This window comes from Vipera ursinii, assembly GCF_947247035.1.
Source record: "Vipera ursinii genome assembly, chromosome: 3".
Lineage (NCBI taxonomy): Eukaryota > Metazoa > Chordata > Lepidosauria > Squamata > Viperidae > Vipera > Vipera ursinii.
In genome coordinates, this window is record NC_139516.1 from 96,835,890 (window position 1) to 96,848,906 (window position 13,017).

The 13,017-nt window shown below is 42.9% G+C and overlaps 1 protein-coding gene across 1 annotated transcript in view; it reads right to left on the reverse strand.

The window, feature by feature from the left end:
- CDC73 (cell division cycle 73) overlaps positions 1-12,878 on the reverse strand; it is a 146,313-nt gene extending 133,435 nt beyond the window's left edge. The window contains exon 1 of the mRNA XM_083358897.1: positions 12,561-12,878. Coding sequence (XP_083215023.1) covers positions 12,561-12,691 — 131 coding nt within the window. The 5' untranslated portion in view covers positions 12,692-12,878. The remainder of the gene's footprint in view (positions 1-12,560) is intronic.
- Positions 12,879-13,017: the final 139 nt, after the last annotated feature.

Here is a 13,017-nt window from a genome sequence, read left to right on the forward strand (position 1 = left end):
ATATCAATAAAATCTAAATAAAATCTAAAGTGTTATTGTCTCCTGCCTTGCGCTTTGAGGCAACTCAAGTTTACGATTTTTATTGTAAGCTGCATGCCTATATTGTTACTATATTACATACAGATTAATTACATTATCCTATTTCTAGTAATTGCTGCATTAAAATATTATTCCCAACTGGACTGGAAAAATGTCCCCCAAAAATAGCTACACAAAATTGCATATCACTTTTACAGCCTCATCTAAATAATCAAACAAAATTAATTACTACAATGAGAACAGATATCTATAAATATTGACTAGATCTGTGCCTTGATGACACAATTCTCCACAAAGTTGTTTGGGAACTCAAAAACCTATTGTTCAAATGAATGTGATTAGCTATCAACGTATTAGATATGAGAGTCATGTCCGACCCATCGCGACTTCATGGACAAGATGTGGTTTAGGAATAAAAATCAATTGTTTTTTTCTGGACATAATGATTCAGGGAAGTCTTCTATAGAATTACATACAAGTAACATCTATCAGAATGCATACCGTATTTTCTGGCGTATAAGACGACTTTTTAACCCATGAAAATCACCTCAAAAGTTGGGGGGTCGTCTTATACGCCCAGTCGCCTTATACGCCGTAAAATCAGTGGGTGGCGTCTGGCGGGAGCCGGCAGGGCAGTCCTGCGCACGCGCGCACTCCCCGGCTGCTCCTTAGCAGCTGGGGAGTGCGCGCGCGTGCAGGACTGCCCTGCTTGCTCCCGCCCGACGCTTTTCCCTCGAGGCAGCATCGCTCCCCGGCTCCTAAGGAGTCCTCGGGGATGCTGCCTCAAGAGGGAAGAGGCAGCAGCTGCCTCAAGAGAGAAGTGCGTCAGACGGGAGCTGGCAGGGAAGTCCTGCACACACGCGCGCACCAAAGGTATCCCAAAAAATTGCACCAAAGGTATCCCAAAAAAACCGCTTTTGGGATTTCCTTTTTAAAATCAACGTCATTAGGAATGCTAATGGCCCATCTGCCGCCTTTTTTTTCTTGTGAATTCTTCTTTGTGGGCAACCCCACTGGCTTTAGTTGCCCTGTCGAAACGCACATACACCAAGAAAGGAGCAGCAACCTCAGTGGCTCGCTGAGCAAACCGATGGATCTTGCCCGGTTATACTTTCCGCACTAGAAGCAGGTAAAGAGACGGCTCATTCGTACGACTGTTACGCCTCTCACGCGTCTTACGTGGGATGTTTCTTGCCCCCTGCAGCAGGTCAGCCGTACAAACCCTCCGCTCCAGATCGCATCAGAAACATAACTCTATGGCCCGGTTCTGTCCCTAGACTTACTTACGTACAGGTGGACCGGAAGCTGCGCCAAATGGCTGGCTCAACGGCGCCTGCGCGCTGTCGCTTTTCGCAACCGGCTTCGCCTTGCGTAGAGGGAGAGGCGCCTGTGCGCACCTTGGGCCCAAGAAGGATTTTGGTACCGTGTAGGCCGGCTCTTTAGCCGGCCGCAGCAGCAGGTACTGGGGCTGGTGGTAGGTCAGCTATGTGCGCCTGATTCGAGGGGCCGGCCTCGCCTAAGAGAGTGCGGCCGTTGGGCTGCCCCGCCCTGCGCCGAATGGGAGAAGTTCAAGGCCTGGGGGGGAAGCAGGAGGGGCGCCGGCCGTGGCGGCGGCTGCCCTCCGGCGCTGCCTGCCACCTGGGAAACGCTGCACCTTGGGGGCCGACAGAACCGCGGGAGCAGCGGGAGGGCCGGCGGGGCCATTCGGGCCTTCGCCTCCTCTGCGACGGACAGGGAGGGCAGGACATGTAAGTATTTTCCGGCGTATAAGACAAAAAACCTTGAAAAGCTTCTTAAAAGTAGGGGGTCGTTTTATATGCCGGGTCGTCTTATACGCCGGAAAATACGGTACTTATCTTGCCACTGATGTGGATATTTCAATGAGTATTATAGCAGATCAGAAAGAGCAAAGCAGAAGAGTAAGTATTGTTGTAGATTATAAGAAGGTTTATTTATATATTCATTTATAAGACTGGATTAAAAATTTTAAAAAGCCAATTCAGTATGCATACATAAATTCCAAGGATTTATTTGTGTATCTCTCATAATATATAAAGGGACACGGTGGCTCAGTGGGTTAGGACGCTGAGCTTGTCGATCAGAAGGTCAGCAGTTTGGCGGGTCGAGTGCCGCGTAACAGAGTGAGCGCCTGTTACTTGTTCCAGCTTCTGCCAACCTAGCAGTTCAAAAGCATGTAAAAATGCAAGTAGAAAAATAGGGACCACTACGGTGGGAAGTTAACAGCGTTTTGTGCGCCTTTGGCGTCTAGTCATGACCACGGAGACGTCCTCGGACAAGCGCTGGCTCTTCGGCTTTGAAACGGAGATGAGCAACGGCCCCTAAGGTTGGAAACGACTAGCATGCATGTGCGGGGGAACCTTTACCTTTAACATAATATATGGCAGCATAAATACATTATTTTAAAATATTATTTTAGACTCATATTAATAAAGATCAATACACTAATATATTAAACAGGTTTATTTTTCCCCAAAAAAGCATTTTCAGCACTGTATAGTGTACAATGATAAAATAGTCTAAAATGGACACTTTTAGCTGTTTATTTTTTCTACATTACTAGCTCTTCTATACTTTCTTTCCATAGAGAGAAATGATTAAAGGAGTCTAGAGGTATAAATACACTTCAGATAGGGATAAATATGTGCAGGAAACATTTCAAGGAAAATTTACAGGTTATGGAAGTATTAAACACCTCCTCACTTCTGCAATTTTCTGCCAGCTTTTTTAAAATAAATTTATCTACTAGAAAAAGTTGACCTGCGTAATAACCTACACACTAAGTTTATCTATTCTTCTAAAAGTTCAAAATACTAAAAATATCAACTTTGAATTCATCAAATTGTTGTGGTAGTGGATGTTATGTGGTTGCACTAAGGTTAAATAATTTACTTTTTTTGTTCTTTATAGCCTAGTCAGTTTTACAAATTCAAAGTAAACAAATTTGTCGTGATTCAACAAAACTATATTAATAACAAAAACAACACTATGTGGATAATTAATATTTTCTATGACTTTTTCCAATATTCCATGTTGTTCGATTTTTCAGATTAACTTTTCAAATATCAACACAAAGTTGTTTGCACTCTGAGCATGCAGTGAAACTTTTAAAGCAAATTAGTTCTCTGTATGCATCTGCAGAATATAGAATTTAAAGAAATCTTTTAAAAATCTTTACGCACTGCACTAGGTTTTCCTTAAAGAATATTATTTCAAATTTAATTAATAAATTTACTTTTATTACATTAACTTAAATTAGTTTATATTTGTTAAAACACTAAAAAAACTGTATGAAAGCAAATCAGTGCAACATTTATATTCCTAAACTGGATCAATAAAAGGGCTGCACACATTAAAATGTGTGAAAGAAGTACATGGTGGGAAGAGGATGCAGGACCATCTTTAAGACAGTCACATATTTTTTTACACTAAAGTTAGGCTGAAAAGAGTCTCAATCACTTTTGAAACACGCACAATCTTTAGATATATAAAGTAATTATACTAATGTAGGTTCAACCTGTTACTGTACCTGCTTTTCAAGTCTTTGTTTGCATGAATATCCTAACTTGCATCTATATACACGTGTGAAGAGAACACTACTGTATAAGATTTTTTTGTAGAGCAATGCAAATATATTATACATTATACTAGGATAAAACAATCAAGTTTAGGTCAAATGGTATAGGCCTTATCACAAATCTTTAGAAGACAAAAAATGATTATAGAACTATAAGTAAGTATTATTGTACAATCTTGGTACAGTACTTGGTAAGACTACACTTAGAATATTATATCCAGTTTTTGTGACCACAATGTAAACAAGATGCCGAGACTCTAGAACAGGGGTGTCAAACTGCCAGCCCATGGGCCAGATGCATCATCGGGAAACCACGCCCACCCCATTGCTGGCAATGGCGAAAAAGCTCCGATACGTTGCGTGACATCACATGACATTGCGAGTTTGACATGTCTGCTCTAGAAAGAGTGTAAAGAAGAGCAACAAAGATGATTAGAGGACTGGAGGCTAAAATATGTAAAGAATGGTAGCAGGAATTGGGTATGTTTAGTTTAATGAAGAGAAGGACTAGGGGTAACATGATAGCAGTGTTCCAATGTCTAAGGGGCTGCCACAAAGAAAAGAGATCAACCTGTTCTCCAAAGCATCTGAAGGCAATGAAACTAAGAAGCAATGACTGGAAACTAATGAGAGAGCTAACCTAGAACTAAAGAGAAATTTCATGACAGAACAATTAATCAGTGGAACAATTTGCTTCTAGAAATTGTGTTTGTTCCAACACAGGAGTTTTTTAAGAAGGGACTGGACAAGAAATATTTGTCTAAAATAGTATAGTAGGACTTATGTAACCTAGAATGTAACTTTTCAGCAGAAGTTGCTGAATCCAATGTACATTCTGATGCTTCTAGACAATCTTGCTAATAGTTCTGAGGACAAATAAGCATTTTATAGATTATAAATTTATAGTTAATGGTTTTCCCCCTCCTGTAAATAGCTGAACAGTCATTAATGCATGCTAGAGTCATAAAGGAAAACCTGAGTTTGCTTCTGTGCAAGAGAACAGTCTAGATTAGAGCTGCTGTAGATTCCATGTAGAAATGGATTTGCTAGAAAAAATTTGGCTGAAAGACTTGATTTTAAAAATTGTCCAATGGAATATTGTCTTATTTCCATCTTATGTAATGTCACATTTTGGAAAATATACAGTAGATGAATAAAGAATACATGGCAATAAGGAACAAAGATGCTTTTGTTCTGTTCCCTTTTACCCTAAATTGCCCCAGAGACCAAGCGTTCCATGTTCATTATGAAATTCAGACTGGACACACAATCTAATACTCCATATTTCCCTTGAATTTAACTATTTAATCCACCAGTGGGGGGTAAAAGATATCATTTTTAAAAAAATGATTTTAATTTAAATGAAGTTTTAAAATGTTCTTTAAATTTAATAGGAATTTCATATTTTCTTAAAGTTTCAGAAATGAACGTAAAAAGCTATCTGTTCATTTTTTAAAAAAATTGCGTACTGAATAAAGACTCACAATAAATAAGAATTTTAGTACAATTTAAAAGCCTATTTGGTAGTACCATACTGGGTGGCTCAGTGGGTTAGGACGCTGAGCTTGTCGATCAGAAGGTTGGCAGTTTAGCGGATCAAATCCCGAGTGCCGCGTAACAGAGTGAGCGCCTGTTACTCATCCCAGCTTCTGCCAACCTAGCAGTTCGAAAGCACGTAAAAATGCAAGTAGAAAAATAGGGACCACTATGGTGGGAAGGTAACAGCGTTCCGTGCGCCTTTGGTGTCTAGTCATGCCGGCCACATGACCACGGAGACGTCCTCGGACAAGCGCTGGCTCTTCGGCTTTGAAACGGAGATGAGCACCGGCCCCTAGAGTTGGAAACGACTAGCACGCATGTGCGGGGGAACCTTTACCTTTACCTTTTTACTTTTCAAATATCTATTATTTATTTATTTATTTATTTATTTGATTTATATACCGCCCTTCTCCCGAAGGACTCAGGGCGGTGTACAGGGCAATAAAAATAAGAACACAGGATACAAGATTTAAAGTTAAATGATTGTGCCCAATGTAGTAAGTTAGTTAAAAACAATGTTAAAACCCCAAACCCATCAGACCAGGCTGGCTTGTTCGAATACTTAAGTTTTTAGATCACGCCGGAAGGAGCAAAGGTCGGGGGCCATCCGTAGTTCAGCCGGTAAGCGGTTCCAAAGGACTGGTGCGCCCACCGAGAACGCTCTCCCCCTGGGGGTCACCAGTCAACATTCTCTGACTGGTGGTACCCTGAGGAGGCCCTCTCTGTGGGAGCGTACAGGACGGAGGGAAGTTGACGCCGGCAGTAGGTGCTCCCGTAGGTAATCCGGACCCATGCCATGTAGGGCTTTATATGTCATCACCAGCACCTTGAATCTCACCCGGAAGATAACTGGAAGTCAATGCAGCTCACGGAGCAGAGGTGTAACATGGGAGTATTGGGAGACCCCCAAAAGAACTCGCGCGGCTGCATTCTGTACCAGCTGAAGCTTCTGAGTGGTCCTCAAGGGCAGCCCCATGTAGAGAGCATTGCAGTAGTCTAAACGAGAGATCACAAGTGCATGAGTGACTGTACACAAAGCATCCAGGTCCAGATAGGGTCGCAACTGGCGCACCAGACGAACCTGGGCGAAGGCCCCTCTAGTCACAGCTCCTATATGATCTTCTAAGGAGAGCTGTGGATCTAAGAGGACACCCAAATTGCAAGCCTTATCTACGGGGAGTAGTAACTCACCCCCAATAGTAAGAGATGGAATAATCTGAATTTCCTGAGATGCCGGTATGTACAGCCACTCAGTCTTGTCAGGGTTGAGTTGAAGCCTGTTCCTCCCCATCCAGACCCGGACCGCTTCCAGGCAATGGGACATCACGTCGAGGGCATCACTGGGGTGGTTTGAGGTCGAGATGAAAAGCTGGGTATCATCAGCATACTGATGATACCCCACTCCAAAACCACGGATGATCTCACCTAGCGGCTTCATATAGATGTTAAACAGGAGAGGTGAGAGGACCGACCCCTGAGGAACTCCATAAACGAGAGGTCTCGGGGTCAATCTCTGCCCACCCGCCAACACTGACTGTGAACGTTCCAGAAGGTAGGAGGAGAACCACTGAAAAACAGTGCCTCCCACTCCCAACCTCCTGAGACGCCGCAGTAAGATACCATGGTCGATGGTATCAAAAGCCGCTGAGGGGTCTAATAGGACTAGGACAGAGGAACAACCCCTGTCCCGAGCTCGCCAGAGATCATTCATCAAAGCGACCAATGCTGTCTCCGTGCTGTGTCCGGGCCTGAAACCCGATTGGTATGGGTCTAGATAATCAGCATCTTCCAGGAACAGAGGAAGTTGATGCGCCACTACGCTCACAACAACCTTCGCAAGAAAGCGAAGGTTGGAGACCGGGTGAAAGTTGTTTAAAACAGCTGGGTCCAGGACAGGCTTTTTAAGGAGGGGTCTCACCACCGCTTCTTTCAAGGCGGCGGGAAAACTACCCTCTTTCAATGAAGCAGTTATCACTGCATGGATCCAGCCTCGTGTCGCATCCCGAGCCGCATAAACCAGCCAGGAGGGGCACGGGTCCAATAAGGATGTAGTGGAGCTCAGTTTCCCCATGATCCTGTCTACCTTGTCCAGAGTCACAGGATCGAACTCTTCCCATATAACATCAACCAGACTGTCCATGTTCTCATCGTCAGATTCTGCCCAGTCGGAATCCAAACCGGTCCGGATCCGAGCGATTTTGTCCAGCAGATGTTGGCTAAACTCCTCGGCACGACCCTGTAAGGGATCCTCCCTCACCTCTTGATTAAGGAGGGAGCGGGTCACCCGAAACAGGGCGGTCGGGCGATTATCTGCGGACGCAATAAGGGTAGCAAAGTAATTAGACCTTGCCCTCCTCAACGCCGCGAGATAAGACCTCATAAAGGACCTTAGTCGCGATCGGTCGGATTCAGATCGGCTGGATCTCCAACAGCTCTCTAGGCCCCGTCTCCAACGTTTCATCTCCCAGAGTTCCGTAGAAAACCATGAAGCCCACTGGGATCTGCACCGGGTCAGGGGCCGCATGGGTACAACTCGGTCGAGTGCCTCCGTGGCTGCCTTTTCCCAGGCTTCCACCAGGGCATCGGCCGAGCTATGAGCAAAGGAGGCAGGTGGGGACCCAAGCGCTGTTTGGAACCGCCCAGGGTCCATTAGGTCCATTAACTGAGCCAAACCATCACCCAAGCATAGGCAAAATCAGTTTGTAAGCTTACTAACATTTAAAAATACAAATTCACCTGGCACACAAAAGGCAAAATGCTACTTTTTTTTCCGATCCTATCTATCCCCCCAAAAAATAATCGCCTTGAAATGGTATGATTTTTGAAGCTGATGGAAGACAGGTTAGACCAGTGATGGGGAACCTTTTAGAGTGCCCAAAAAATGGCCCTGCCCCCAGCCCACCCCCATTCTGCCTAGCCCACCCTTCCCCATGCCGCACCCCACCCCCACCCTGATCCCACCCACCCGCAGGGCCACTCACCACCTCCACAGCCCGAAGATCGCCCCGGTGGCCCAGCAGCATCATGGCAGCCATGCCCTCCACCCGCACCCCGCAGTACAGGGCACAAGGATGGAGTCTTGTCCCCAGTGCCCAGCTGCCATGTCTTTGGCTGTGCTGCTCCACGTGGGCCACGCTTGCGGCAACTCTCCTCTGGGGGGCAGTGGTGGAGAGGGCCGTGGGGGGAAGTGAGGGTGTGGCGACAGCACGTGTGCCCACAGAGAGGGCTCTGAGTGCCGCCTCTGGCACCCGTTCCCTAGGTTCGCCACCACTGTCCTACTGTATCCAACACTCAATCACTTCAAGATTAACTTCAACAAAATGCTTGTGATTTTGTTTTTGTATGATTTTCTAGTTTTACATTTGATTGTTTTAAAAATGCAGACAGAATTTTTAAAATATTAAATTTGCAAATATAAGTACAGGTTCAAAATCTGAATGTATACTTGGTTGTATCAAATTTTTATTGACTAAACTTAATTTCTTTTAAATTTACCATGCCTTAAATTCTAGTCATTTCAAATGATTCAAATTCAGCTAAATAATTATTTAAACACAAAGATTTTTTTCTTAAAGCATTAAAATAGCTGCATATTTTCAAAGGTCTACAGCTTCAAAGACTGGTTGTCTGACTATGCATGTACATGTGAAGTTATTTCACTGGTAGTTTCAGCAGAAATGCTTGTACATGCATACACAGAGACAACTGGAACAATGTTTGAAGCTGCCACATAAGTAAAATCCATGTTCCCCCAGAAGCTATTGCTTATTCTAATAAAAAATATTTTTACTGTATGTTCTCAAGTTTGACATTACCAATGGATATAAACGAAAATCAGCAACAAAAAGAGAAATCTGACACAGAAAAAAACAGTGTTTTAAGTTTCCTACCAAGTTATTTGACAGAGAAATAGAAAAAAAATAGTGTCTTGGAATGCAAACTTAAGAAAAACACTACATGAAAGAAAAAAAATGTTTGACAGAGTACTATTTAAGAACCTTTTAATCTTATCTTTTAATTAATCTAAACAACCTACAGTTTTCAGAGCATACAGCAAAACCAAATATTCTTTCACTGTAAGCTCTGATTTATTTTGTAATTTCATCAACTGGAAAAGCGGTACATTTGACAAAGATATAATCAATGATTATAATAAAAATAGAATGAACACAAGTCCAATTATAATAAATCTATTACTTATTAGGAAATCTTGCCAATTAATACATCTATATCTTCCATTACCTTAAGAACAGAAGGGATTTAAAAAGTACTGAAACATGCTACAGATACCAAATGGTAAATGCCAGAATGAACACTGAAGGTATTTTAATTAAAAAAAATCTTACTCAGTCATGAATGCATTAGGCTGCCTAAGTCTAGACTTCTTCATATCTCAGACTAACTGTTAGTCTGATAAAAAAAAGTTTCATTTTTTTAAAGGAAAGACTTACAATTAACAAATAAATTTGTTCATATTTAGAACTGAATACAATTATACAATACAGCAGCCATATTTTGGTCAATCTCACAAGAGACCAAATATATAGGCAAGTATTATTGTAACTATATTACAAATGTAAGGGACAAATAGTTAACAGAAACTTCCGAGTGAGTTAACAGCAAAGTCAAGACTTGAATGTAAATCTCCTGAATCTTCATAATAGCAAAAAAATATTAGACGTAATGAGACTTTATATCTAATTATCTAGAACAGAGAGTGAAAGGCAAGTTTGAAAAGAACGGTACAGTTTTTCTAGAAGTAATTGTGGATGTCAAGTTCGGGGATTTACTAAAAAAGAATAAACCACTTATAAGTAAATTAGAACAGGGGTCCCCCAAGCCCTGGTCCGTGGACTGGTACTGGGCTGCAGCATGCCAGCAACCAGTCCACACAAAACAAGCAAAGCCTCATCCCCGGGATGCAGGCAGCACACAAAACCATGCACTCTCCGGTCCACGGGAAAACCTTTCTCCACAGAACTGGTCCCTGGTGCCCAAAAGATTGGGGACTTCTGAATTAGAACCCTGAGATCTGAGCAACATAAAGCTCAGAGACCACAAAAAGTTTTTAATACAAAAAAGGGTGATTATACACTATATGACTATAATACTATATAAGATATTCACTATATATACATACTACTTCTTTTAAATTTAAAAAGGACTAAAATCAAATTTAGTTTTTGTCATAGTTTCCTCAGCTTCTGCTTTTTATACTATTTTTTCTACCTCAGGATAAGTAGTTTTGTCAGAGAAATCAAACACCATGCTTATTGGCAGAATTCATGAACTAAAGAACAGAAAGTGTAGCATCAGTGCTGTGAAAAAACATAACAGTTCACAAAATAAATTCATAAAGGGAAGGTATTTGAGAATACAGAACAAAAAACAGTGCCTGCATGAAATACATGCATTCTAGATCAGGAGCTTCCTTCAGTCATGTAAATCACAAACATATATAGTAATATGGAGATGCCTGAATCACTCTATGTCACGGGTGTCAAACTCACGACTATTTTCCCATTGCTGGCAATGGGGTGGCGCATCTGGCCTGTGGGCGGGCAGGTTGACTCCCCTGCCCTATGTAAGCTGACGTCTTTGTAACATTTCAAATTTTTAATCTCTTGCTTTGCTATGAATCCTTGAAACATTTATGTTTGAGTCTCCAGACTGTTTCTGGATACCTTTGTATAACTCCTTTGGATTTAAAGAGATAGATCTGTGTTTTTAGGCTTTTTCAACTTTGGGGTTCATAACTTTATAACTCAGGCATGTCAAACTGACAGCCCGCGGGTCGGATGAGTCATGCAGAAGCCACGCCCGCCCCATTGCTGGCAATGGCAAAACCATCCTGATACGTTACATGATGTTGTGAATTTGACATGTTTGTTATAACTGACTATATGTAATGTTCTAATATCAACATTAAATCATAAAAGAAATTGAAGCAATAGTAAAGGTAAGATATTAAATCCCCAGAGCTTACTGAAACCAAATCATGAAACAGATAAATGTGAAAGTTCATAAAGCACTCAAATATACAACTGCTATCCTTTTAAGAAAAATATGTAAAAAGATGAAATTTTCAGAAATCACAAACCTGTGAAGGTAAATCAATGAAAAAAATGATTTTAAATGTTTTAAAGAGAATAAAAAAGTCTAATGGAAAGTCTAACGGCTCTTATAGTCTGCTGTAGGCTCTCAAAGAGACATGGTTGCCTATCAGTAAAAGAGACATCAGCTTTAACTGAATCTAATAAGTTTACAAATTGTTACTGATGTTCAAATTATGAAAACAAAGACTAATGTCAAGTTTACTGGTAAATTACCTTTCTATCATAGCCAGCAAAAAAGTTGTATTAGACCAAAGTGTTGCTTCCTTCTAAAAACAGTACCACATGAAGTTCTTAATTGACAGATGGCACAGTCCTTATATGATGAATAACATCCAGATCACCCTAATTGTTTATGCAGATCACATGTGAAAAGTTGTATTAATTAAAAAAAAATGTTGGTTTGTCTGTTCTTTCGAAGGTTCCATAAAAGTAATGGGGGCTTAAAAAGCAACAAACGTCAGTGGTTTTTTTCCCCCCACCTGGATCCTCAACTATATTTTCAAGGCCATTGGGGGGGGGGGCAGATAGCCACTATTATCACAATATACACAGGCAGAAAGAAGCATACAAAAACACAATTTACCCACTGTTGCAAGCAATATGTTGTTTCAAGCTCTGAACTCTTGCATCTTTACATTCTGCTACAGAACACAAAACTCCCAGATAATAAAAAATATACAACTTCTGTCCAAGTTGACTAGATGTACTTCCAAGAGAACCCACTCACAGAATGCTCACTTTATCTGCTCATGTCTTTCCATGGACCCTACCCAAGAGACCACTTCCATCCTTTGCACTCTGACATCTTAAACAACACCAAATAAATTCATTATCTTTTGACCAGGTTTTATAGAATGCCTCCCTTTTCCCCCTCCCCCCCCCGCCCATCCCCACACACGTGTCTCCCAAGCACTATGCCTGACTGTTGCTCCAACTTCATATCCCGTTTCGGGGAACTACTTCCTAGTTAACCTGGAGGCAGCAGGTGAGGCTACGATCGGTTTTAGAAAAGCAAAGGCAACGCTGGCTACTGGCCCCACACACCACCTCCGACATCCTGAGCCCCAGGCGGCAACAGCATTAATCAGGGCTGGGCAAAGTAACCCGCCTGGCGTTCCCGGACGGCTTGGGAGCAGCTCTCAGAGGGGAAACGATCGGCGGAGCAGGAAAAGCTTCTTGGTCCGATCCTGCAGGACCATCAGGTCCCTCCCAATTAAAGTGTCCCCCTTCCCATCCGGAGCCCCATTCGGGCGAAGCTTTCGCGGACTTACCCCCAGATGACATAGTTGGTCTTGACGTTCTTGGGCCAGGAGAACTCGCCAAAGATCACTTCGTCGCCTTTCACCACAATCTCCTTCTTCTGCGTGTTGTACTGGCGCAGCACGCTCAGGACGTCCGCCATCGCCTCAGCCTGCTTCGCTCGCTGGCCTCGAGACCCCGGGAGACCGCCCGCTCCAGTGACTTCCCTCGCGCCTTCTTCCTCTCGCTCTCTCGCCCCGACAGCCGCCTCGCCGCCTGACTGTCAGGCACACAAACCAACCGTCCGACTAACCGACCGAACGACTGACCAACAACCCCGCCGCCGCCGCCGCCGCCACCGCACGCGCAGAAGGAAGAAGAGCTAGAAGGACCCTACCAGTCCGCCTACGTCTGCGCCTGCGCTCAGAGGGGAAAGAAAAAGCACAACACTCTTTGACTCCGCCCACGACTCTCTCCAAGTTTAGGTAC